The sequence below is a fragment of the Leuciscus leuciscus genome (assembly GCF_965113295.1).
Source record: "Leuciscus leuciscus genome assembly, chromosome: 7".
NCBI lineage: Eukaryota > Metazoa > Chordata > Actinopteri > Cypriniformes > Leuciscidae > Leuciscus > Leuciscus leuciscus.
In genome coordinates, this window is record NC_138731.1 from 20,445,521 (window position 1) to 20,471,361 (window position 25,841).

A 25,841-nucleotide genomic window follows, 5' to 3' on the forward strand; every position below is an offset into this window, starting at 1 on the left:
AGATTGTGAAGCTGTTCGGAGGATTTCAGAGAGGAGACTTTTGCTGACTACTTTCTGCACTGATCTTGAGATTTTGAAGCTGTTCGGAGGATTTCAGAGAGGAGACTTTTGTTCTAGAAGAAGGAGATCGGATTACATATCCGCCATCGTTGTATTTTTTAAAACTTCATATTATTTCTGAGGACTCTTTCATTTGATTGTTCTTTTCTTGTTTTAGAGGGAGTTTGGAGTTTTATTTAATTAATTAATTAATTTTGGGGGGAGGGGTATTTCTGAGGAGCATTGTATTGTATTTTGTATTGTATTTGTATTTTTTTATTGCACTTTGAAGGATGCCAGGCCCACATGTTTCTGTGCCCACAGGTCCGGCCCACAGGGAGCAGAGCCCAGATGATGGACGTCCGTCCACTTCCCCTCAACCCTCTCGCAGAGGTCCGGCGCTGAAGAGACAGCTTGAGCAGGTGCACGACTCCCATCAGAGCACTGAAGATGAGATGCCAATGAGAAAGAGGACGAGGATGGGTAAGTCTGAGGGTCAAACAAATGACCATTGGAGAATATCACTGGAGTGTCATTTATTACCATATTTGACCACACCATATTATATCAAAATATAATTTTTGAAGTTCTTCCTCCTGCAGATCAGCAGGTTCAAACCCCTCCAGCTCCAGGCCACCGCAGTCCAGCACATTTCCGGAATTGGTTTGAGGTATTGGCCCTAATAAGCTACAAATGAATTTGAATATATATTAATATTTGGATGATTTTGACACCTTTTTGTGCATTTGTTTTAAATGTTTATTGTGATATGGAAAGAAATCAGGGTCAAATCTCTTCTATGTGCTCTATGTATATCATCAGCCTATTAGCAGTGAGGAAAGTGCTAGTCAGGAGAGCCAGAATAGGTCTGTAGATCTGACCTCTCTTCTCTGGAGTTCTGGAGAGCATCTCTCTCTTCACTGGAGTGGCTTAGGTCAGGGTCAGATAGTGGAGGATCAGACCACTGCAACCGGTAGTGAGAGACACGCTGAGGGTAAATCCAATGACCAGTTGACAATGTGTAAATGCTCTGTTTATTAGTGCGCTCTGTACATCATAAAGTCTACATCATTTTCAGCTAGATATGAGTATCCATTAATGGAAACGTGTCATTCATGGGAACTTAATTAATTAAGGGAATTTTTCTGTTCCCATTGGATGAAGTGCCATTAATGACCATAATTATGTTACAAATTCACACCTATATCATTTCTGTTCCCATTGGATGAAGTGCCATTAATGACCATAATTATGTTACAAATTCACACCTATATCAAAATCCCAAAGTTTGATCAAAGTTATGATATTTTCCAGGACATGTCTTAAATATTTAAACAGAACTCTTTTTTTTTTTTAAGAATGCATGTAGTAACTGAAGAATCACCATAATATGACTATGCAGTGTTTAATATTTTTTGATTGCATTTAAACATGATATCCCTTGCTCTAAACCCCTCCAGCTCCAGTCCATCACAGTCCAGTCAGTCCAGCTCCAGGTCACAACAACAGAGTGGACGAGACAACCGAGGGTGAGTTTACGGCCATGACCTCAAACATTAAACTCACTGCTGTCCATGCAACTAAATTGAATCATCTTTTTGCAGACAACATCCTGAGCCGGTATGAGATGGGCAGAATGATTGGTGAGGGAGCATACGGCTCTGTCTATGCAGGGAAACGCTTGGAGGATGGCCTTGAGGTATCATCATTTTCTTACAATATTTAGTCAGCAAATTATTTTGTCTCACTACATCCATTTCAAGTCTTTTTGTGTATATTTTTCCACTACAGTATTTACTGCATTTGACATGTTAGAAATGTAACAAGGTTTTTTGTTTTTTTCGTTGATCAGGTGGCAGTGAAAATTGTCAGAAAGCCGCAGAACCTGAAATACATCAACATTGTAAGTAGCCTACACTCGCTATGTTGTTTTCAAATTAAAATATGTAAACATAATGACAACATCTTCATATAATAATGATCTTACTTCCAGCCTGGACATCCCGCACCCTTCCCATTAGAGGTCGGCCTATTAATCCTGGCTAATGGGGGCCCCAAAGTGTCAGAGATCATTGAGTTGCTGGACTGGCAGGACCAGCCTGACCAATACATCATGGTCTTGGAGCGTCCCTCATCCTGTGAGGATCTGTGGCATTTTTCCCGAAGGCATCACGAACGCATCCTAGATGAAGACACAGCGCGGCGTATCATGGCACAGGCAACAACGGCGGCTCATATGTGCTGTCGGCGTGGAGTGTTTCACCGCGACGTTAAGCTGGAGAACCTGCTGATCAACACAGAAACGCTTGAGGTCAAGCTGATCGACTTCGGGTGCGGGGATCTCCTGCAGGAAGCTGGCTATGAAAGATTCTCTGGTATGAATTATGAATCAAACCTGTAGTTTGGGACTTAAGTTCTAGTGACTAGTTCAATTGGTATCATATTAAACCATATCTCACATTTGAGGCAGCGTTTTTTTAAATGAAAAACACCAGATGTTTTTACCACATGCTATGGTATTTCATGCTATGGTTCTTACTCATCAGACAAATCTTTTTTCTACAGGCACCATATCCTACCGCCCACCTGAGCACTATACAGAGGGGAAGTACCACGGGAAACCAGCTACCGTGTGGTCTCTGGGAGTGCTCTTATTCCTGCTGGTGTGTGGACGCTTTCCTGGACCAAAAGACAGGCAAATGATTGAAGATGACATCTGGTCTGATCCTGGCTTGTCAAACGGTAAGATGGCGTTCATCACAACAAAGAAGACCAACTGTAATTTAAATCATACAAAACAAAGAAAGTACGAAAAAGTAACACCTGAGCCAAGTGGCTGTATAGAAGATAGATATTGGATAATACAAGCATTTTTTCAGATTTTCTGACCGTACTTTATAGAATAGTCGAATCTTAAAGCTTAATTAAAGTTTAAGGTAATAATCTGACTCGCTTCTATCGTTCTGCACAGATTGCTGCCTCCTGATGCAATCCCTCCTCAAGAAAAGCCCAAGTCAACGGATTTATCTGAGGAAAATCCTTCGACATGACTGGTTTAAGGTAATGAGCCTAAGATCAGCTGCAAATGATTTTGAAGATTATATTCACTTTTCATTTTAAAGATTTTAACAATGTTTTCTTCTAATTGTAATCTATGACTGTAACCTTTTTTGTTTGTTTGTTTCAGGTCACAGAATAAGAGATGAAGAGCGACGTCAGAATTCCTCTCCCTCACTTCCTGGGGAGTTCCGGTGAAGGAAGTAACGCTAAAGGACACAGATTTATTTTGATCACGACTTTTCCTTCAAGGTGAGACAACAAAGATCTCTGTACAAGCCTATCAGAGTACAGTTAAAGGCCCAGGACATCAGAACGCACATTCTGGCTCCTGCTAAACTAAAAGTTTTCAACAATGACGGGACTACAACAATCTTCCCAACTCCAGCTCCAGCAATAAAACAACTGGAAGAAAAGGGATTATATAAAGCTGCTTATGAGAATCTAGCCTGGTAATACCAGACTCTGCTACTTCACTTTGCTTCGTATACAGAGTCTGGAAGGGCATAATAGAGAAGTGTTTTCTCTCTCGCGGGGGGGCGCTTGTCTGAAGTTTAAAATCATTGGTTACCCGTAAGCCAATCACATAACGTTTGGTTATGGCGTGTGTTATGCGCATGCTCAGCCGCATCTAACTTCCACTGTAAACGCATGTATGATGCAAAAACTAAACCATCGAGCGAAATACCGGAGTGAACATGGCTGTGAACGACTTTTGCAGATTATGTGAAGTAAATCTACGCATCCACGGTACAATCAGCGTCTACGTCACGGCTCTCAGCCCGCCCTCTGTTCGTTGATTGGCCCGGCTGTTTTCAGGCCGGAGGAAAACTGAAAGATAGGCTGCTATCTCAGACTGACTACAGGAGCCTACTAGAAATGTATACATTATTATATAGGCTGAATACTGAGGGTATAATTGTATACTTTTGTTGGGTGCCGGCACATATTGGGATTGTAGGAAACGAAATAGCGGATAAATTAGCAAAAGAAGCGTTAAAAAAAGACTTGATAGAAGTAAAGATACTTTTAGGAAGAAATGAAGTTAGATCAATAATTAATAGAGAAATAATAGGAAAGTGGCAACAAAGATGGGAAAGTAGCAGTACAGGTAGGTGGTACTATAGTATTGTAAAATCTGTAGCGGGAAAAGAATTGTATTATGGAAGGCATAGAAAGGAAGAGGTAATGATTTCTAGACTAAGGATGGGTCATACAGGGTTAAATTCAACTCTGGCATTAATGGGAAAGCATGGGAATGGTATGTGTGATGAATGTGGTGTTGTTGAAACAGTAGAACATGTGTTTTTAAAATGTAGTAAATATGAAGAACAGCGTAGAGACCTTTTTATTAATATAAAGAACAGACCAGTGGGCATTATGGATATATTGGGAAAGGTTTTGAGTAATAGTCAGAGGATTAAGGAAGTAATAACTTTTTTAGAGGTTACAGGACTAGATCACCGGATTTAGACTATAAGAGGAGAAAGTATAGATCTGATCATCTTGGAGGTGAAGAGCTTAATGTGTAAGCTGGAGGAGCTGAACACGCAGCGCCAGCTGAAAGTGGGCTCTGATCCTAAGGGATGTTTTTTTTTTTTTTCGCAAATCAGATCCATCAACCATATGTACTAAGTAAACAGTAGGTGGCGGTAATACTCCTAAGGAGTCAACGGCCATGGAACAAAAAGAAGAAGAAGAAGATGACTACAGGGCTGCGTTCCAGTCCACTTTTAGACACGCACTTGCGAACTTCCCTAAGCACTTCCCCTTGGGGGAATCCCTGCCGCCATTTTGAAGTGCGTTCCACTTCGTGAAGTGGACGAGGGAAGTTTATATGTATGTGAGTGGGTGGGTTTTGTGTGTGTTAAATGTTTTTTTTCTTTTTTTTTCTCTGTTCTCTTGTTGTTTTTATTTGATCAATTCTACATGCCATGTAAGACTGAAGGGTTGCAAGAGTATTTTCTTTATTTTTTCTTTAAAAAGACTATTATGGATAAATCATTCAAATTAATTACATGGAATGTTAAGGGTATAGGACACTCTATTAAAAGGAAAAGAATACTCACAGCTCTCAAGAGAGAGAAAGTGGGAATAGCCTTATTACAAGAAACTCACCTTTTACCTGAAGAACATCTTAAATTGAAGAAAGACTGGGTTGGACAGATTTTCTTTTCATCTTTTAAATCAAACAGTAGAGGAGTTGCAATTTTATTTCATAAACATATATCTTTTGAATGAATTGATCAGATCTCAGACACAGAGGGAAGATATATTTTGGTGAATGGGACAATTTGGGGCAAGCAGATATAACTATACTTAACATATATGCTCCTAATATAGACACACCTTTATTCATTTCTGATATGGTTTCTCTTCTGAATACGCAATGTACAGCATTTGGCTTGATGGGAGGAGATTACAACTTAACTCTTTCAAAATTAGACAGATCTTCTTCTCACTCTGTAGGTTCTAAACCTATATCTGCAAAAATGTTGCATGCTTTGGGATTAGAAACAGGGCTAATAGATGTATGGAGAGAAATTAACCCTATAAAAAGGACTATACTTATTTTTCCAATACGCATAAATCTTATTCTCGTTTAGATAATTTTTTTCTTCCTAAAAAATACATGAAGCTTGTTTCATCTTGTGAAATACATGAAATCTCTATATCAGATCATGCAATGGTTTCCTTGGAAATTACTTTAAATGAAGTTCACAAATCTAAAATGTGGAGATTTAATAACTCGTTATTAGAAGATGAAATGTTTTGTAAAAAAATGAGAGAGTGGATTGAAGAATTTAATACTTTTAATTGATCATCTGAGATGGCCCCATCCATACTTTGGGATGCAGAAAAAGCTACTTTGAGAGGACATATTATATCATACTCCTCTTATAAAAAGAAAGAAAGAAAATCAATTACTAATGGTCTAAAGGAAGAACTGTTACTTAGAGAAGCGTTACATAAGCAAGATCAATCTGAAGAAAACTGGAATAAATTAGTTCTAGCTAGGGCAAATTTTAATTTAGACCATAACTTTGCGCCACGTGTTGGCAGATATTCAAATATTTTCTATGATCTCAGGGTATAAGGTTAACTTACAAAAATCAATTGCTTGCCCTCTTAATATTCCAAATGAAGAAAATGTTAGGAAAGAATGCCCCATTTCTTGGTCTGTATATGGTTTTAAATATCTTGGAATACAAGTGACACCCGTTTTGGATAAACTATTTAAGGACAATTATAACCCTTTACTGGAGAGTTGTAAAAAGAAACTTCAGATATGGTCTGTTCTTCCATTATCTCTCATTGGGAAAATCAGTGTTATTAAAATGAGTAGTTTATTTATGCTTTTAATATGTTACCATGTTATATTTCTTTTTCTTTCTTTAAACTATCAATAGATGTTTAACAAAGTTTATATGGAACAATAAGACTCCCCGAATTAAGCTGTCCACTTTAACAAAATCATATTTAAAAGGGGGCTTAGGACTTCCACATTTTCAGTGGTATTACTGGGCCTGCCAAATTAGAAATATCATAAATTGGAAGTTAGAAAATAGTTCCCTGTGGGTAACTTTGGAATCACAAACATGCTATCCATTGGAGATCACAACAACACCTTATGTTAATAATTTGCAGTTTCTGATGAGTGTAGAGGGGTTGCCCCCCTTACAAGCCACACTGAAAGCTTGGCAGGACTGTAATAGGTATTTGAACACAAAAGGTTATATAAGTAAAAACTCTCCTATTGCATTTAACCCTGACTTTTTAGCACTTTCCCAAACTGATTTTCGAAACTGGTCACTTCATGGGCTGAAAACCTTTGCACATATGTTTGATGAAGACTCTGAATCTGTTAAATCTTTTTCTGCTATTTGTGTTGAATATCAAATTCCTAGAACAGATTTTTTAAAATATCTGCAGATTCGTCACATTATTATATCTCTACATGAAAAGGGACAACTTAGATTATATCCTACTGAGTTGGAACAATTTATTATCTCTGCTACTTCGGTTAAGGGGAAGATATCTCATCTGTATTTTTTTTTTTTTTTTAAAGCTGTTTTTTCTTTTTGGGAAAAGATTCATAGAGTAATTCAAGATATGTGTAACTGTACTTTTGAGCCATGCCCTATGTTATATTTATTGAATTATAAAGGGCACAGTTGATTTTTTTATTAGAAAATAGGTGTCCCTTTATAAGAAAATGTGTGCTTACAATGTTTTCTTATTTTGCTAAAAAATGTATACTTACTGCATGGATTTCCCAGTCAGGACCCACAGTGGGTCAATGGCTGGAGCAGATAATAGATTTCTTGCCCATTGAAGAAATTACAAGTAAACATCGTTCAAGATTGCAAGAGTTCCAATCCACATGGGCCTTAGTACTAAATTATAATATAGAGACTATAAAATGATAAACACAAATGGAATAATGGATAACTCACAGACAGTGGTAGTGTGGAATCCTCCCTTTTTTGTGTTTTTTTTTTTTTTTGCTGCTGTTGTGTCTGGTCGATATATTTTGTAGTATTTTCCATGAGTTTTTTTTTTGTGTGTGATTGTGCTGTGTGTGTAATATGTGTTAAATTGTGAATTAAAAAGAATTCCTCTCCTGTGAAAGCTGCTTCTGCCACGGCCCTCTCCAAAGGATCTCCAGAGAACACCATCTTTGTATATTTTTGAATAATGGCTATTATTGTATATAAATGTTATATGAATTTTATTGTAATAAAATAAATAATGTTGTATATAAACAATATTGGCGTACCTGATTTTGAGAAATGTTATGTGTGTTAGACCGCTTAACATTGGGATTGCTATCAGGATATGAGGAGACTTTCAACTAGCATAACACAATTATTTTTGTAGACAATCACCTATATTGCACCTCAGCATTTTCCAAACACTTTTATCTTTATATGGAAACAATTCTGTATTCTTCAGGAGGGGCAGGTCCTCTAACCACCTTATTTTGTATTTTTTATTTTTCAATGCCAAGGTATCAAAATACAAGTACATAGCAAAAATGTAAAAGTTACATACAATTAAATGATAATAAAATCCATAATTTATACATATATACATGGGCCTATACATACAGGTTTCATATAGCAATTTATAGCTCATTTGCAAGGAGCAATAATAGATTAATAATAAAGTATTCGTTAGTTTTAGCTTTTTGTATATTAAAGAAGCAAAACATGACATCCTTAACAAACAAAGAGAAACCCGGAAGCACATTGCAGTTAATAAAATGAGAAAATTTGTCCCAAAATAGTTGTATGAGGACAACCCCAGAAGATATGAGGAGCAGTTTCATCAGGGGCGCCACAGAAAGAACAACTTGTGTCTATATCTGACTTAAACCTTTTCAAAGAAGCTTTAGCAGGGTACAATTTGTGTAATAATTTGAATGAATTTTCTTTCTCTAGCCTTGTTAGTTATTATGTATTTCAAAGGCAGAGTATATACTTTTTTCCAATCAATATGGTCAACCAAATTCATCCAATATGACGCCACATATGGAATTACAAGCTCCTTTTGAAATAGAGATCTAATTCTATAATTACGTGATGAAGGATGTGACAAAAAGCACAGTTTTCCTGCTGGTTTACGTAAAAATTATTCACAACTTAAATTTAATAACTGAGAAACAGTCAAAATGTTTCTCAAACCATTGACTAAAAAACAAAGACTTATTCTTATATACAATATCCCGGTTGTTCCAAATAAAGTACCGGTGAGGGGAAAAGTTGTGCTCAAAAATGAAAGACCACGCAAGTAATGCTTGCTTATGGAACTTAGATAAGTTGTAAGGGATTCTAGTGTAGCACTTGTTTGGATTACAGCAGTAATTAAGTAGCTTTTTACTTTATTATTATAACACAGATAAGAATTAGAATCCCGTCAGAAGAACTAGGTATCGCTATGGAGACGGCGGGTTAGCATAAGAAGCAACAGACACGAGTAATTTAGAAATATAATTAGTTTAAATTTGATTTGGAAGGAAAATAGAAAGTAAATAAAATAAATGACAGGATCACAACAATAGACAATACAACTGACAGTAAATTTCCACCTCGAGTGCACTCTTGTCGGTGTGTTCAAATATGTACCCACATAGTCAGTTTAACACATAAGACAAAAATAAAATAAACAAATAATGTATCACAAAAAGAGTATAATCTCTCTCTCAAACGGTCTTCAAGTGTCTCTCATGAAAAGTTAAATGGTCTCTCAAATCTGGGTGGTAGTTGACCATACACCCTCAAAAAGAAAGAAAAATAGTTCTTTAAATCGAATTTTGTCGTTTCTCAAATTTGAGCTTCAGTGGAAACTCAAGGAAAGGATATCGAGTCTCCTCTCCACCACGTGATGTCTTTTCTACAAACTGGATTGGCTCGCCATCAAACTCGCAGTCAACAGGATGTACAGAAGGTCGTGTAGTAGGTCTTCACGAATCAAGAAGGAAAAGAAGAGAAGAAAAAACAAAGGAGAGAAAAAAACCTGGCCTGATCACAGACCAGAACATTCATTTAGTACATTTCAAAATAAGTTCCACATCTAAGATCCAGAATAACATCTAATACACAATTACAATTTCTTCATGAACTAATATAATTACATTCGTTTACCTCTGAATCACTAGCTCTCTTTCATTCAAACACGTGACCAACAATGGTGACGCTGAACTCTGAAATGAACAAATAATAACCATGCGGTTCACTATGACCGCTCAATCTGAAGTAATTACATACTAGTACATACAAATATCTTTTTCTTCACATAACTGTTTAACTAATTTCCCTTTATGATCGATCTTTCTTTTGCTCTCACCAGTGTTGCCAGATTAGAAATGTTGAAGTATCGTACCAAAACCTCAAAATTATCGTTTTTTGAGAAAAATTATCGTACACGAACCAAACACATAAAATATAGCTATTTTCCAACAATTTTATTTTCCAAATAGTTTTCCAGCCAATTTAAACAAGCTGTGTAATACACTCACACTAACTGGAGGAAGTCTGGCTACTTAACTTTTTTTTTGCCAAAGTGCAAAAGATATGCCGACAGTCCACATTTTGAACTAGACCATAATTAAACTATGATACAGAGAGAAAAAAAGTGCACAATTAACACTAGAAAGATTCAAATTCGATCTCTAAGTTGCTGTCATCATCGGATGCCACATCCACTTGTAGCTGTGTTGGCAGGTGTTGGCAATCCTTTTACGGTACAGATTGGATGCCATCATGGAACTGATCTAAACCAGAGCCCGTCTGTCTTCTGCAAAACTGTAGTGTAGTGTTGACGTGCGGTCGACACCATGTGGTGTGTGTGTGTATACGTGTGCTTGCGTGCAGGCAGGCGAGCGCGACTGCGCGAGCCTGCGAAATGATTCGGGGTCAGAGAGAGAAGCGGTAGGATGTGTGTTTGGACGAAAGACTGAAAACTCTGAAATTATCGTACATTATGGGATTTTTTTCATTATTGATCGTACATCGTACAGAGGTCAAAATTATCGTACAAATACGATAATTATCGTACATCTGGCAACACTGGCTCTCACTCAGGCGCACCTCGCGTGTGATCGTAAAATGGCGTCGATGAACTGCAATGTACAATGGCCATGCGCGCTCTCACTCAGGCGCACCTCGTGCGTGATCGTTAAATGGCGCCCGTGAACTGCAATGTACAATGACCATGCGGTTCACTTTAGACATTTATTACTACTCGGATCAAAATACAATTTCAAAGAAAATAACCAGTCCACAGCAACTAATTTAATGTTTAGTAGCAGTAATTCTATCCTATTATGAAGTATTAGTCTTTTTTATATCACTAATTATATGATACTGACTCACCTAGTATAATTTTTTTCCTCTATTCAGTCGGTTTCTTGTTCAAAATGCATCAAATCAACTGAATCTCAATTTCTCAATACTTTTTGCAAAGATTTTGAACCTCAGATATATATAAATTGGATCACGACGATCGGATTGCATCTGCTCCTCAATCAAGCTCGTCTCTTCTGTCATCGCGCGCATGCTCGTTAACACCCATGACGTTAATGACAGAGAGCTCTCATTGGTTGATCGCTGAGAATTTATTCTAGAATAAATTCATTTTTTTCTTAATATTCAGAGGTGTCAAAAGTATTCACATTCATTACTCAAGTAGAAGTATAGATACTAGGGTTTAAAAAGACTTCTGTAGAAGTTGAAGTATCAACTCAAGCTTTTTACTCAAGTAAAAGTATAAAAGTTCTGGTTTCAAAACTACTTAAAGTATAAAAGTAATGTAAGGAAAAAAATGCCATTAAGGACAAAAAATGCCATTAAGGACAAAAGCTTAGGCCGCGCCACTGGGGCCTATATAGTGCACTACCCCCCTCCTCAAAAAAACACATTTCTCTAAAGGCCATATTTGACTATAATTATATTAAAATGTTGATGTTGAAAAATTTGGGATGATGCACTAGGCTACCTGTTTCAGCCATATATATGCCCATAGAAAATTAATTTTCTAAATAAATAAGCTAAATAAGCAGAGGAATCAGGAAACTAATAGGATAATGTATTAAGGTTTTTAGTCTATATTGACCTTAACAATACGTAAATTAATTAATTCAGTAATGTTACAAATAACTAATAAAGACATGGTGGCAGTTTAACAGAGACTTAACTTTACTCCACTCATAGTGCAATGCAATAGTGTGTTGTGGAAAATCCAGCGTTTCTTATAATCATTCGTTTCCAAACTGTTTAATCATATGTTTCTGTGAGGTTTTCTAGCAGCTGAAGGAGGACAGGGAAGCGAGAGGGCCAATTTAGGTCGTAGATGAAGGCCTTTGGGTGTCTCAGGGACAAAGAACAGTGTGACCTGCACCAGGGGGTAGAAACCAGTCCGAACTAGCTGAAGATAGGGGGTATCTTTCTGGAAATTTACAAGAAACCTGGAAGGAGGAGTTCTTTTACCAAGAAACTGTATAAAATGTCTATGTTTTATTATGTCTAATAGGTATTCTATTTCAAAGCTGGGTGGCTGCGGCTTTTGTGAAAAGAATCCTCATTGAAATAAACCTTTTCTCTTTATTACAGTTTTGTCTCTTGAAAGTTTTCTTACACCTCTGATGCTGTTTGATATTAACTTCTGAAAATTGCCATTACAAGTGCAATACTGTCTTGTTCCTTGCTTTTTGAAGAAGCCAAACACACTGCATCTTTCATTAAAGGGATATAGTTCACCCCAAAATGAAAATCATTTACTCACCCTCAAACTGTTTCAATCCTGTATGAATTTCTTTCTTCTGATGAACACAAAAGAATATATTTTGAAGAATGTCGATAACCAGACAGTGGATGGACCCCATTGATTTCCATAGTAGGAAAAAAAAATACTATGGAAGTCAATGGCTACCATCAACTGTCTGGTTATCGACATTCTTCAAAATATCTTCTTATGTGTTCAGCAGAAGAAAGAAACTGGTTTGAAACAACTCGAGAGTGAGTAAATGATGACCGAATTTTCATTTTTAACTGGTTCACACGGGACGATTTTAAAATTGTCGGCCGATTTTCCAAACCTGAGAGGGTGTGGGGTACACACGGGGATAAAAAATCACGGGTCTAACAGTTTTGGTCGTACAGTGTGTGGTGCACAGCCACACGGCAAAATCAACACATCACACACGAACCGATTTGACTCCCGAGCATTCCCAGATCAGACGGGAAATCGCGCAAAATACCTCGAGATCAAACGTGACTTCAGAGTAAACAATCATGGCGGACGAAGAGGATGCAGTGGCAATAGTTTGTAGTTTGTTTTTAACCGAAAAAAAAACGTTATCAAAAGAAAAGGCGATGATCTCTGACGTCCACCGGACTTTCTGGTGCGCGATGCCGCCGGCTGTTTTGATTATATTTCCCGGTGTTTCCTCGCCGCCTCGTCACCTCGCTTTCTGATTGGCTACACTCCACAGTCCACAGGCTACGTGCTCGGGGGACACCACACACGAGAAGAAATCGGGCCAAATAAATCCAACATGTTGGATATCCCCGATTTGAGATCGGAGCGGTCCCGACGTCCTTCCGAGCAGACGAGAGCAGTCTTAACACACCACACACGGCAGGAATATTTGATCAGATTATTTTACGATAATCGGAGCATCCTTAAGATTGTCGGAAGGAGTGAATCGGGGCTAAAATCGGCCTAATTATCCTGCCGTGTGAACTAGGCTTAAGTGAACTAATCATTTAACAGAAATGAACTGTTGGCATATTAATTAGGGATACAATTCCAAATTGAATTTAGATTACACAAAAAACTGTCTAATCCAATTCATTTTGAAAGTGTTGTTCAGAGATGAGAAATCCAGAAAATTCAACCCACCATCCTTGGATGTAGGCTATTCATTATTACAGACTTCTAAAGATATTTCGTTTTTCCCAATAAAATGTTATCGGGTTTTATCGACAGTGCTCTGCCTCTCGAGGTCAAGTCTCTCTGCAGCCATGCATTCAATCTTCTTTGGGCTTTTTATTATCAAGTTCAAGGTACTTCTTTTATCTTGATTTTTATTGATCATCACGATGCCTAAATATGTAACTTCAGATCTAACTGGAATATCATAAAAAGAGGATGCGGTGCAATCTTTAATAGACATTAACTCACACAGTTTTATATAATCAATTAGCCTACTATAGGGATTTTGGAAGCATCTCTTAAAAATAAGGTAGTGTCATCTGCTAATTGGCTAATAATAACTTCTCGATCTGCTATACGGATACCCGAAATACCGCTTTCACAGATAAACGTTGAGAGTAGCTGCACACAAAGTAGAAATAAATAGGGAGAAATGGGACACCCTTGTCTGACTCCTCTAGATAAACTAAACCTTGGGGAAGTGCCTTTCTTTAATTTAATCGAACAGCTTCTATTTTTGTAAAGGGTTTTAATTACTTTGCAAAACATATTTCCAAAACCAAATCTATGCAATGACTTAATAATAAATTGGTGCTCTAAAGAATCACACGCCTTATAGAGAAAAAAAAAGAAGAAAAAAAATTGAAGCTGTACTCCTGTATCAATTCTGAATAATCTAATATGTATTTTGTTCATAAAACCAGATTGTGTTGCATCTAAGATTAGAGTAAAAATCAGCACAGAAATGTGCAAATTCTTGAGGGTTATTAGTCACTGTCCCGTCAATACAGGGTTTCTGCAGGGTTTGGTCAGTCAAATTTAAGACTTTTTAAGACCTTTTTATGACCATTATGATTGAAATTTATGACCTACACGAATTACGAAAAATCATTAAAATTCCTTTCAAAAGTTTTTTTTTTTTAAAAAAACTTTCATTGTACTTTCATTGAAAGTAACAAGATGTATTATTTAAATGCCTAAAGACAGCTCCAACGCCTTCTTACCCAGTGTGCAATATGCTTGATACTGATTATTTGCAACAGGCTTGAGCCAACTACTAAACACACCATCTTTGAGCCATGGCTCGTTAAATGTACACTTTCCCATTGTGATAGACCGGGAGATTTCAGTTAGGGCTGGGCAATATGGCCAAAAACAATTATCACGATAATTGTTTTATATTAGTCAATATCGATAATTATCACGATAAATGTCAAATCTTTATTTCTTTCAAGTTTAAAGGCAGACTGTTACTTCTAAGTGAAAGTTGTAGAAACCAGAGCTTTAATTGTGGTTTTAAACTAACTTTACTCTTTATTGTCAGAAAATATAATGACAAACACTTGCTAAAACAGGTGAACATTTCACAAATCTGAGGTAGGACATTCAAACATTTGTCATTTGTCCTTAACAAAATAAATATATTTATTGGGAAAATAATTACTTAGTTTCTGCATGTGCTAATAGGGGCCAAGTCTTGAAACAGGTTTGTGTTGCCTAACTTTGATGGCACATATCTTCAGGAAATGTATGAAAAACAGTAGCCTAAATACATTATTAAATACTGTAAATATTCCATTAATCCTTTAATACATTATCAGCACTAATAATATAATAAAATTCAATATGTATATCCCACATGGTGCAGTTAATATTACTAGGCTAACGTTACAGTAAATCCATGATAAATGATGGGAGATTGTAGACGGAAAAGCCTTCAGACTGTATCGTTGTGCAGAGTTTCTCCTGTTGGTCAGCGCTGTTTAATCTGCCTTTAAACTGGTTTAAATCACTGAGACAGTGTGTTCTTCGCTGAATTCAAGCACTTCTCACTGGATCTTGTGACCGAGACCGATCAGAGTAAACGCATCAGTTCTATTGAGCTCGCGCTGCGCTGCCGTTTGGACTTGGAGCCGAGCGGGTAAATGGTTCGTGTGGCGCGCGTTTCAAATGAGCGTTCCGCTTTTGGCGCATTTAACCTGTGCATTTAACATTATGCCGCCAGCGCATTTTCAGGGGGAAAAAGCAATGGTAGAACCAACGAATGAACGAGCATATCAATTTAAGACGTGGCTAAATGAAATTTATGACCTTGTATGGAAAATCCGGACGTTTTTATGACTTTTTATGGCCTAAAATTCTGATTATTAAATTTAAGACGTTTTATGACTTTTTATGACTCCGCGGAAACCCTGCAATATTTAGAGTTTCAATTCGCTTCTTATTTTTATGAAGGAATATCATTTCTTAAAGGCAGTAATTTTTAGTTGATGAACGAGCAGAACATTGTAAGTTAGTGGAGAGCGGGGCACAACATAACACGGGGCTAGTTGGAACACACTTGATTAAATACTTCCACACATGCTAGCATGACGAAACTTGGTGTATTTACTAGTTGTAGAAATAAGTGAGGAGTCCGTGATTTGAATCCAAGCCAACCGTGTTTATTACATAAACCTCTGTTGAGTATGATGAACTTACACAGCCACAGGCAGCAAGCTATTATATAAACTGTCTCTGGCTATACTCACAACTTGGCGGGAGATGTGCACACACACACAGACAGGAGGACGGGCAATTAACTAATGCGCATGCGCACTTCCTCAGGTACGGTGTCTTGTAGTGTCCATACAGTACGCAAAGACGATCATTCACCAGAATGATCTACACTAGTTGCCATATCAACACTTAAGTTTATAGAGACAAAATCATAGCCATAATAAATACATAGACGCCCTATTGGCCGCTTTGGAACGTTGCTGCGATACGTCAACGCGTCCGCCATTTTGCGGAGGGCAAGACTGCGCTGTAATCAAATGCAAGTAAACAGGTGAGCTGCGGTTTTTCTGGATAAAAACCAAAAAAATATATATTTATCAACCGATTTCAGTGGTTTGTATGTGGTGTACAAAAAAAATCCATCCCTAGTTATTTAAAATCTCGATAGTTAGACTTATAAAATATTTTTTTAATAAGGAATGGCCAAAGCCAGGGGCGATTCTAGGATTTTCATTTTAGGGGGGCTCAGCCCCCAATGAGGGTATGATGAAAAAAAAAAGGTTAGTTTATGGACTAATGCTCATTATTAAGTAGTTTCATTCATTCATCCAGTAACATGCATATGGCACGGTTTTATAATCACTGAGGTACCGAATGTGAGGTAGTTAGGGGGGTTCGGGGGCATGCTCCCCCGAGAAAATTTTGATTTCTCTGATCTACATATGTGCATTTTAAGATGTTTTGAAGGCCAAAAAAATTGGATGACAATAGCTTTAAAACCATGTGCGGGCAGCTGTTTTTTTCTCACCTCATCAGCATCACACTCTTTTTCTCTTTGTTTTTATCTTGCTCTGTCTTTTCCCCTCCTAAAGCTGAGCTTTGACTGATACAGGCTTTTAATTTTTGTCTGTCAGTGAAGAAAGTAAACATAGGGTCAACTGATAGGTTGATTTATGAATCATTTTCTCAGACAAAGCTACCAGGAAAGCTAGGTAACTAAGTCCATCTACAATGAAATATAAATTATTTATTTTATTTTTTAAGCTTTTTAGCCTTTGTAATCAACAATACGGTTGGTTATTCATCAAGTCACCCCGTGAAAATCTATTTAATTTCAAATCATTTAACTAACCAGCTAAACGTGTATTAATGTAACTGTCTATTGGCAATATGATTAATCTGTTCTATATTTATTTCTATTTATTAAAAATAACAACATGAATTATCAATTTGCCACTTCTATAAATCAAGTGCTTAAAAGAAAAGCACAAATCCCTTTACTCTACTCTTACTCTAATATATGTAGGCTATACACTTCTACTGATTCATTATTACTTAATACAAAACTATATTTATTAATACAAAACCAAATAACTCCACATGATGTTTCTCTCTCAAGGCCATCTAGTGCTTTCAGACAATGATGTGTGTCTTTAATCATTTCTGTGCATGGCAGCATAATGTAATAACGAAATACAAAATAATATGTTTTAAAGTTTAAAAAGTAAATTAAAATAAATCATGATCGTTTTCTAAAGTATGTTTTCATGGGTGTTAATCGCTTCATTTTTGTTTTGTAGAAAAAAACAACTATCACACTGATAAGGGCTGAAGGTGAACGCAGCGAAACGTATTGGTATTGGAAGAGAAACCGAACCGTCCCGTGTTGCTCCCAATGCTCCAGTAACATTACATTATGTAAACTGCAATGCATAAATGACAAAGAACTGCACCGATGCAGATGTAATATCATAGCAATCTATCAATAAATGCACTCACGACACACCTCGCTCTGCTCGGCGCCCCTGCAGATTGAAAAATGCGCTAAATCCAAGCAGACTCAGATAAGGGGAGGAGCCGAAACTTGACGCAGCTTGCCGCCGTTTCAAATGAGTTTTTTTAAAGGGGACTGAAGCGATAAAAAATATATTAATCAAATATTTTTTAGGGGGGCTGGGCAGACGTTTAGGGGGGCTGAAGCCCCCCTAAAAAGGGCCTAGTGACGCCCCTGGCCAAAGCTCAGGCTTGTCATGTATTTGGCTTTTTATTCTTGGATAAGAATTGTGAACACCCCCATACTGAGATATAATTTAATTTTCACATTAAATTAAATAAAGTTTTCTTATTGTGGAAAAAGCATATTCAGTCATTGACCCGATTTTAGCAATAACAAAGATAACTGATGGATCCTTTATGGTAATACATATGATATGGTACAACTACAGTGCAATGCAAATAGTAAATATAAGATAAAGTGAGAAGTAGGCTAATAGTAAATAGTTTAGTCAATAAAATAAACAAACAGTATACAGCAAATTAAATAGTAATGAAAAGTATAATTATATAATATCATAAGTACTATAATATAATAATAATAATAATAATAATATATTGATAAGAGCATATAGTTTATGTATAATACCAGAGCCGATCCTGACCTCCCTGGGGCCCTAAGCAAAAAAAAATTAAGGGGCCCTCCTACCTGACTCACACTAAATAAACAATAAGTAAAATTTACTTCTTTTTTTTTATTTCACACGCATATTTTTTAAGTTAATTTCACATATGGAATTAAGTATACGTTACTTAACTAAGTTAGGTGAAAGTATTTTAACTTGGCTAGTAAAAGGTTGGGTAGTATCAATTTAGTTGAAATTTCCTTTGCATTACATTTCACTCAAACAATATAATATTAAATTATACCACACATTTATGGTATGTGCTTTACTTGGGAAATCCATGTACTTTATACTACAGATATTTTTGCGAGACACCATATCTACATGTCAGATGTTAAGCATAATGTGAATGCAGAGACCTCAATACTTGTAGACAATACACAATGCCAATAACATTTGATAGAAAATGAACTCCAAATGTCACAAAATGGCAAGTTACTAATCCTGACAACAAAAGCAAAGATAAAACTGTAAATACAGCTGGAAAACAGTGAAGAATTAACCTTGTTAATTAATCAAGGTTCAGTGCATGATTGGAACCCCAATATCAGAATTTGTATTTTATTACGTAGATATTTACGCTTTTGTTTACTTGCTGAGTAATAATATTATAAAGGTAATATAATAAAGGTAATTCCTGATATCAGAAATAGACAGTGTTACTAGTAAAATATTAAGTATTCACACTTCAAATAGAACAAATTGAATTCTTGAAATCACAAATGCATCCTGTGCTGTGAATGAATAAAAGTAGCTAAAATTGCCACAGCATGTCACTGTGTTTTAAATGATAACAGCAATACTTAATACTTGAAGGTTATTATTTACTGAGGGATGTGCATCCATATTGACCAGTATGTCCAGTCAATCAGCATCTTAATTGCAATATAGACTATAAAGCCAATACATTGTTTTCCATCTGGCATGGCAGAGTTGTAACTTAACCTTGACTTGGAGAGTAGATGATCATTGTCTTGTTTTAAAAGTATGTGTGCCTACGCCTACAATGAGGATTGTCATCCCGCTATTGTAGTTTATTTTGGAAAGTGCGCGTTTCATTTCGTGCACGCGCATATGAACGCATGTTAACGTGCGACGCGGTTATCTTTTCCCAGCTGCAGTTTATAAACAAGCAAACTCAGTCTACCTGATTGCTGTTCCCACAATTCACTCGCATAGTGTTTTTTCCTCTTTCTTCGTGACCAGAAGGATAGTTCCGCTTCATTTTCTCACGTCTCAACGATGTTGTAATCTTTGATTGACGCGCTTTGACACGAGGGGGAGGCGGGGCCTTGAGTAATTTGCGGGGCCCTACGCAGCTTGCGTAGTGTGCGTATAGGGCGGATCGGCTCTGAGCAGGGTACAATTTGTGTAATAATTTGAATGAAATTTCTTTCTCTAGCCTTGTTAGTTATGTATTTCAAAGGCAGAGTATATACTTTTTTCCAATCAATATGGTCAACCAAATTCATCCAATATGACGCCACATATGGAATTACAAGCTCCTTTTGAAATAGAGATCTAATTCTATAATTACGTGATGAAGGATGTAACAAAAAGCACAGTTTTCCTGCTGGTTTACGTAAAAATGATTCATAACTTAAAGTAAGACCTTCTGAATTTAATAACTGAGAAACAGTCAAAATATGTTTCTCAAACCATTGACTAAAAACAAAGACTTATACTTATATACAATATCCCGGTTGTTCCAAATAAAGTACCGGTGAGGGGAAAAGTTGTGCTCAAAAATGAAAGACCACGCAAGTAATGCTTGCTTATGGAACTTAGAGAAGTTGTAAGGGATTCTAGCAATATTATAATTGCAGATCAATAGGAAAGGGAGACCACCTAATTTGGAAAAGAAGTAATTAGGGATACAATTCCAAATTGAATTTGGATTACACAAAAACGGTCTAATCCAATTAATTTTGAAAGTGTTGTTCAGAGATGAGAAATCCAGAAAATTCAACCCACCATCCTTGTATATTCATTATTACAAACTTCTAAAGATATTTCGTTTTTCCCAATAAAATGTTATCGGGTTTTATCAACAGTGCTCTGCCTCTCGAGGTCAAGTCTCTCTGCAGCCATGCATTAAATCTTCTTTGGGCTTTTCATTATCAAGTTCAAGGTACTTCTTTTATCTTGATTTTTATTGATCATCACAATGCCTAAATATGTAACTTCAGATGTAACTGGAATTTTATAAAAAGAGGATGCGGTGCAATCTTTAATAGACATTAACATAGTTTTATATAATCAATTACTATAAGGATTTGGGAAGCATCTCTTAAAAATAAGGTAGTGTCATCTGCTAATTGGCTAATAATAACTTCTCGATCTGCTATACGGATACCCGAAATACCGCTTTTTAACAGATAAACGTTGAGAGTAGTGTAGCACTTGTTTGGATTACAGCAGTAATTAATTTACTTTATTATTATAATACAGATAAGAATTAGAATCCCGTTAGAAGAACTAGGTATCGCTATGGAGACGGCGGGTTAGCATAAGAAGCAACAGACAGACACGAGTAATTTAGAAATATAATTAGTTTAAATTTGATTTGGAAGGAAAATAAGAAGGATCCCAACAATAGACAATACAACTGACAGTAAATTTCCACCTCGAGTGCACTCTTGTCGGTGTGTTCAAATATGTACCCACATAGTCAGTTTAACACATAAGACAAAAATAAAATAAACAAATAATGTATCACAAAAAGAGTATAATCTCTCTCTCAAACGGTCTTCAAGTGTCTCTCATGAAAAGTTAAATGGTCTCTCAAATCTGGGTGGTAGTTGACCATACACCCTCAAAAAAGAAAGAAAAAGAAAGTTCTTTAAATCGAATTTTGTCGTGCTTCGAGTTTCAGTGGAAACTCAAGGAAAGGATATCGAGTCTCCTCTCCACCACGTGATGTCTTCTTTTCTACAACTGGATTGGCTCGCCATCAAACTCGCAGTCAACAGGATGTACAGAAGGTTGTGTAGTAGGTCTTCACGAATCAATAAGGAAAAGAAAAGAAAAAAGAAGAAAAAACAAAGGAGAGAAAAAAAACCTGGCCTGATCACAGACCAGAACATTCATTTAGTACATTTCAAAATAAGTTCCACATCTAAGATCCAGGATAACATCTAATACACAATTACAATTTCTTCATGAACTAATATAATTACATTCGTTTACCTCTGAATCACTAGCTCTCTTTCATTCAAACACGTGACCAACAATGGTGACGCTGAACTCTGAAATGAACAAATAATAACCATGCGGTTCACTATGACCGCTCAATCTGAAGTAATCACATAAACAGTAACATACAAATATCTTTTTCTTCACATAACTGATTAACTAATTTACCTTTATGATCGATTTTTTCTTTTGCTCTCACTCAGGCGCACCTCGCGTGTGATCGTAAAATGGCGTCGATGAACTGCAATGTACAATGGCCATGCGCGCTCTCACTCAGGCGCACCTCGTGCGTGATCGTTAAATGGCGCCCGTGAACTGCAATGTACAATGACCATGCGGTTCACTTTAGACATTTATTACTACTCGGATCAAAATAAAATTTCAAAGAAAATAACCAGTCCTCAGCAACTAATTTAATGTTTAGTAGCAGTAACGTTAATTCTATCCTATTATGAAGTAGTAGTCTTTTTATATCACTAATTATATGATACTGACTCACCTAGTATATTTTTTTTACTCTTTTCAGTCGGCTTCTTGTTCAAAATGCATCAAATCAACTGAATCTCAATTTCTCAATACTTTTTGCAAAGATTTTAAACCTCAGATACATAAATTGGATCACGACGATCGGATTGCGTCTGCTCCTCAATCAAGCTCGTCTCTTCTGTCATCGCGCGCATGCTCGTTAACACCCATGACGTTAATGACAGAGAGCTCTCATTGGTTGATCGCTGAGAATTTATTCTAGAATAAATTCATATTTTTGTTCTTAATATTCTTAATCTTAATAATCTCTTATCGACTTTTATTAAGGGAAAATCATATAACTAAACTGTGTAAATTAAATAATTAACTTTATTAAACCTGTTACAGTAGCTGCACACAAAGTAGAAATAAATAGGGAGAAATGGGACACCCTCGTCTGACTCCAGGGCTGGACTGGGACAAAAAATCGGCCCGGGCATTTTGGCCCAGACTGGCCCACTATATGATCATAAACACAACCCATCTTTGCACGCCCTTAATTATATGCATACCAACTCCTATTCCTTAAAACCACTAATGCCATGTCATGAGTGAGTATAGGAACGAGTGAAAATTTGACATTTATTAATTAATACAGTTGAACTATACTCCACAGTGATGAATCCTAAAACAAGCTATAAGCTGCAATGGCATAGCAATACCAGTGTTTCTCACAGGATTTTTGGTAAAACTGTGGTGGGTGGACCTTGGTTCTTCTAGGGAGGTCCGGGGGCATGCCCCCACGTGAGAAAATGTTGTGCATTTTAATGTTAAATTCATCAATCTGGTGCACTTTGAGAGTTCAAAATTAAAATCTCCAACCCATATTCAGTGTGCAAATTAAACGAAAAATTCAAACCTCTTTTAGTTACAGTGTCTATTTACATTACACCTACTACATAATAATAGTTATAATATTAATCCAATGACAGTAATAGCCATATTTTGTAAAACAAATGCACTAAAAAATAAAGGAAACTTTCATAATTAGTTTTGGACCAATTTCTATACTTGAAAGAGATAAGCACATGATCTTTTATTTTGACGCAAACTGCATCAAGCTTTTATTTTGGCGGAAAACATGGTTTACAAACGCCTCTCATTAAATTTCTAGTGAATTGCGGTAATCGTCTTTATATACTGTCTATGTAATCGTCAACTATGCAATGTGGAAATAATCTGTAACTGGGTTATGGGTTCCTACACTCGATCATGACATAACTTAAGTGTTTTGAAAGTAGTTCTGCTTACCGCAGGCTCTACACTTTCTCATCTCTCTCCTGATCCTCCTCACTATCATCATCATCACAGGAGCTGATGAAGGGCAGAAAACATATATTTTGACACATTTTACAGTGTCTGCTTTAAGGGCCTGGTTCAATTTTTTCACGCTATTTCTCTGCACAATCCTTGCGTTTCTTCTCCATCTCGCAGACTACTTTGACAGATACAACTGAAACTGCTGCACGCGCGCTCACTAGTTTAAAGTTGTGATTGGGCCAGCCCAGTGTCAATCAAGAAAAGAACCAATGGGCCGCTGATCTACGTGTTTCATGGGCTGGTCTGTCAGAAAAAAAAAAAATAACACTGACTTTTTTTGACCACTGCATTACACCGGCACAAACCCAGCGCCGCCAATTAAGCAAAACAAAACAAAACGAATGGGCCGCCGATGTACAAATTTTATGGGCCGTTAAAAAAAATAAAAAATAGAAAAATAATAAAAATGATGTATGAGTATGAGATGTATCGGCCCAAAAAGCACGTCGGCCCACCGGGCAAATGCCCGGTATGCCCGATGGCCAGTCCAGCCCTGTCTGACTCCTCTAGATAAACTAAACCTTGGGGAAGTGCCATTCTTTAATTTAATCGAACAGCTTCTATTTTTGTAAAGGGTTTTAATTACTTTGCAAAACATATTTCCAAAACCAAATCTATACAATGACTTAATAATAAATTGGTGCTCTAAAGAATCAAACGCCTTATAGAGAAAAAAAAGAAGAAAAAAATTAAAGCTGTACTCCTGTATCAATTCTGAATAATCTAATAAATCAACAACCAATCTTATATTATTAACATTATGTATTTTGTTCATAAAACCAGATTGTGTTGCATCTAAGATTAGAGTAAAAATCAGCACAGAAATGTGCAAATTCTTGAGGGTTATTAGTCACTGTCCCGTCAATATTTAGAGTTTCAATTCGCTTCTTATTTTTATGAAGGAATATCAATTCTTAAAGGCAGTAATTTTTAGTTGATGAACGAGCAGAACATTGTAAGTTAGTGGAGAGCGGGGCACAACATAACACGGGGCTAGTTGGAACACACTTGATTAAATACTTCCACACATGCTAGCATGACGAAACTTGGTGTATTTACTAGTTGTAGAAATAAGTGAGGAGTCCGTGATTTGAATCCAAGCCAAACGTGTTTATTACATAAACCTCTGTTGAGTATGATTAACTTACACAGCCACAGGCAGCAAGCTATACTCACAACTTGGCGGGAGATGTGCGGAGGACGGGCAATTAACTAATGCGCATGCGCACTTCCTCAGGTACGGTGTCTTGTAGTGTCCACACAGTACGCAAACACGATCATTCACCAGAATGACACTAGTTGCCATATCAACACTTAAGTTTATAGAGACAAAATCATAGACATAATAAATACATAGACGCCCTATTGGCCGCTTTGGAACGTTGCTGCGATACGTCAACGCGTCCGCCATTTTGCGGAGGGCAGGACTGCGCTGTAATCAAATGCAAGTAAACAGGTGAGCTGCGGTTTTTCTGGATAAAAACCAAAAAAAAGTATATTTATCAACCGATTTCAGTGGTTTGTATGTGGTGTACAAAAAAAGTTCCATCCCTAGTTATTTAAAATCTCGATAGTTAGACTTATAAAATTTTTTTTTTTAAAAGGAATGGCCAAAGCTCAGGCTTGTCATGTATTTGGCTTTTTATTCTTGGATAAGAATTGTGAACACCCCCATACTGAGATATAATTTAATTTTCACATTAAATTAAATAAAGTTTTCTTATTGTGGAAAAAGCATATTCTGTCATTGACCCGATTTTAGCAATAACAAAGATAACTGATGGATCCTTTATGGTAATACATATGATATGGTACACTCTAAAAACTCCTGGGTCAAAAATAACCCATAATGGGTTATTTTTGACCCAACTCCTGGGTTAAAAAGGGACCAACTAATTTATGGGTTATTTCAACTCAGAAAATTGGGTTATGCTTTTTGACCCAAATTATGGGTTAAATACCTGACCCAAATGTTGGGTTTAAAAAACCCAACATCTGGGTAGAAATAACCCAAAAATTAGTTGATCATTTTTTAACCCAGGAGTTGGGTCAAAAATAACCTAACTTGGGTCACTATCCCAGTATGCCTTATTTCAGAAAATAAAACTTTGTTTTACATTATATTACACACTTCAAGCACTTTTACATTTTTATTGCATTAAATAAAAATCTATAAGAAAAAAACACACACTTGGACATGTTTATTTTCATATTTATTTTAGGTCACACTGTAATAACAATATTAGAAATAAAAAATAGAAAAATAAACAACAATTCTCAGAAGAGCCTCAGGAATTTAAGCCTGGGGCC

General features: G+C 36.5%; 1 protein-coding gene across 1 annotated transcript; it reads left to right on the forward strand.

Annotated features, from left to right (window-relative positions):
* Positions 1-332: 332 nt before the first annotated feature.
* On the forward strand, positions 333-3,294 carry LOC309502560 (serine/threonine-protein kinase pim-2-like; the record flags this gene model as incomplete). Its single annotated transcript, XM_082174963.1, has 9 exons — positions 333-522; positions 642-709; positions 862-1,033; positions 1,500-1,568; positions 1,644-1,738; positions 1,892-1,942; positions 2,033-2,414; positions 2,605-2,781; positions 3,227-3,294. 9 exons carry the CDS (start codon positions 333-335, stop codon positions 3,292-3,294), a joined length of 1,272 nt encoding a protein of 423 aa, XP_082031089.1.
* Between the last annotated feature and the right edge of the window lie 22,547 nt (positions 3,295-25,841).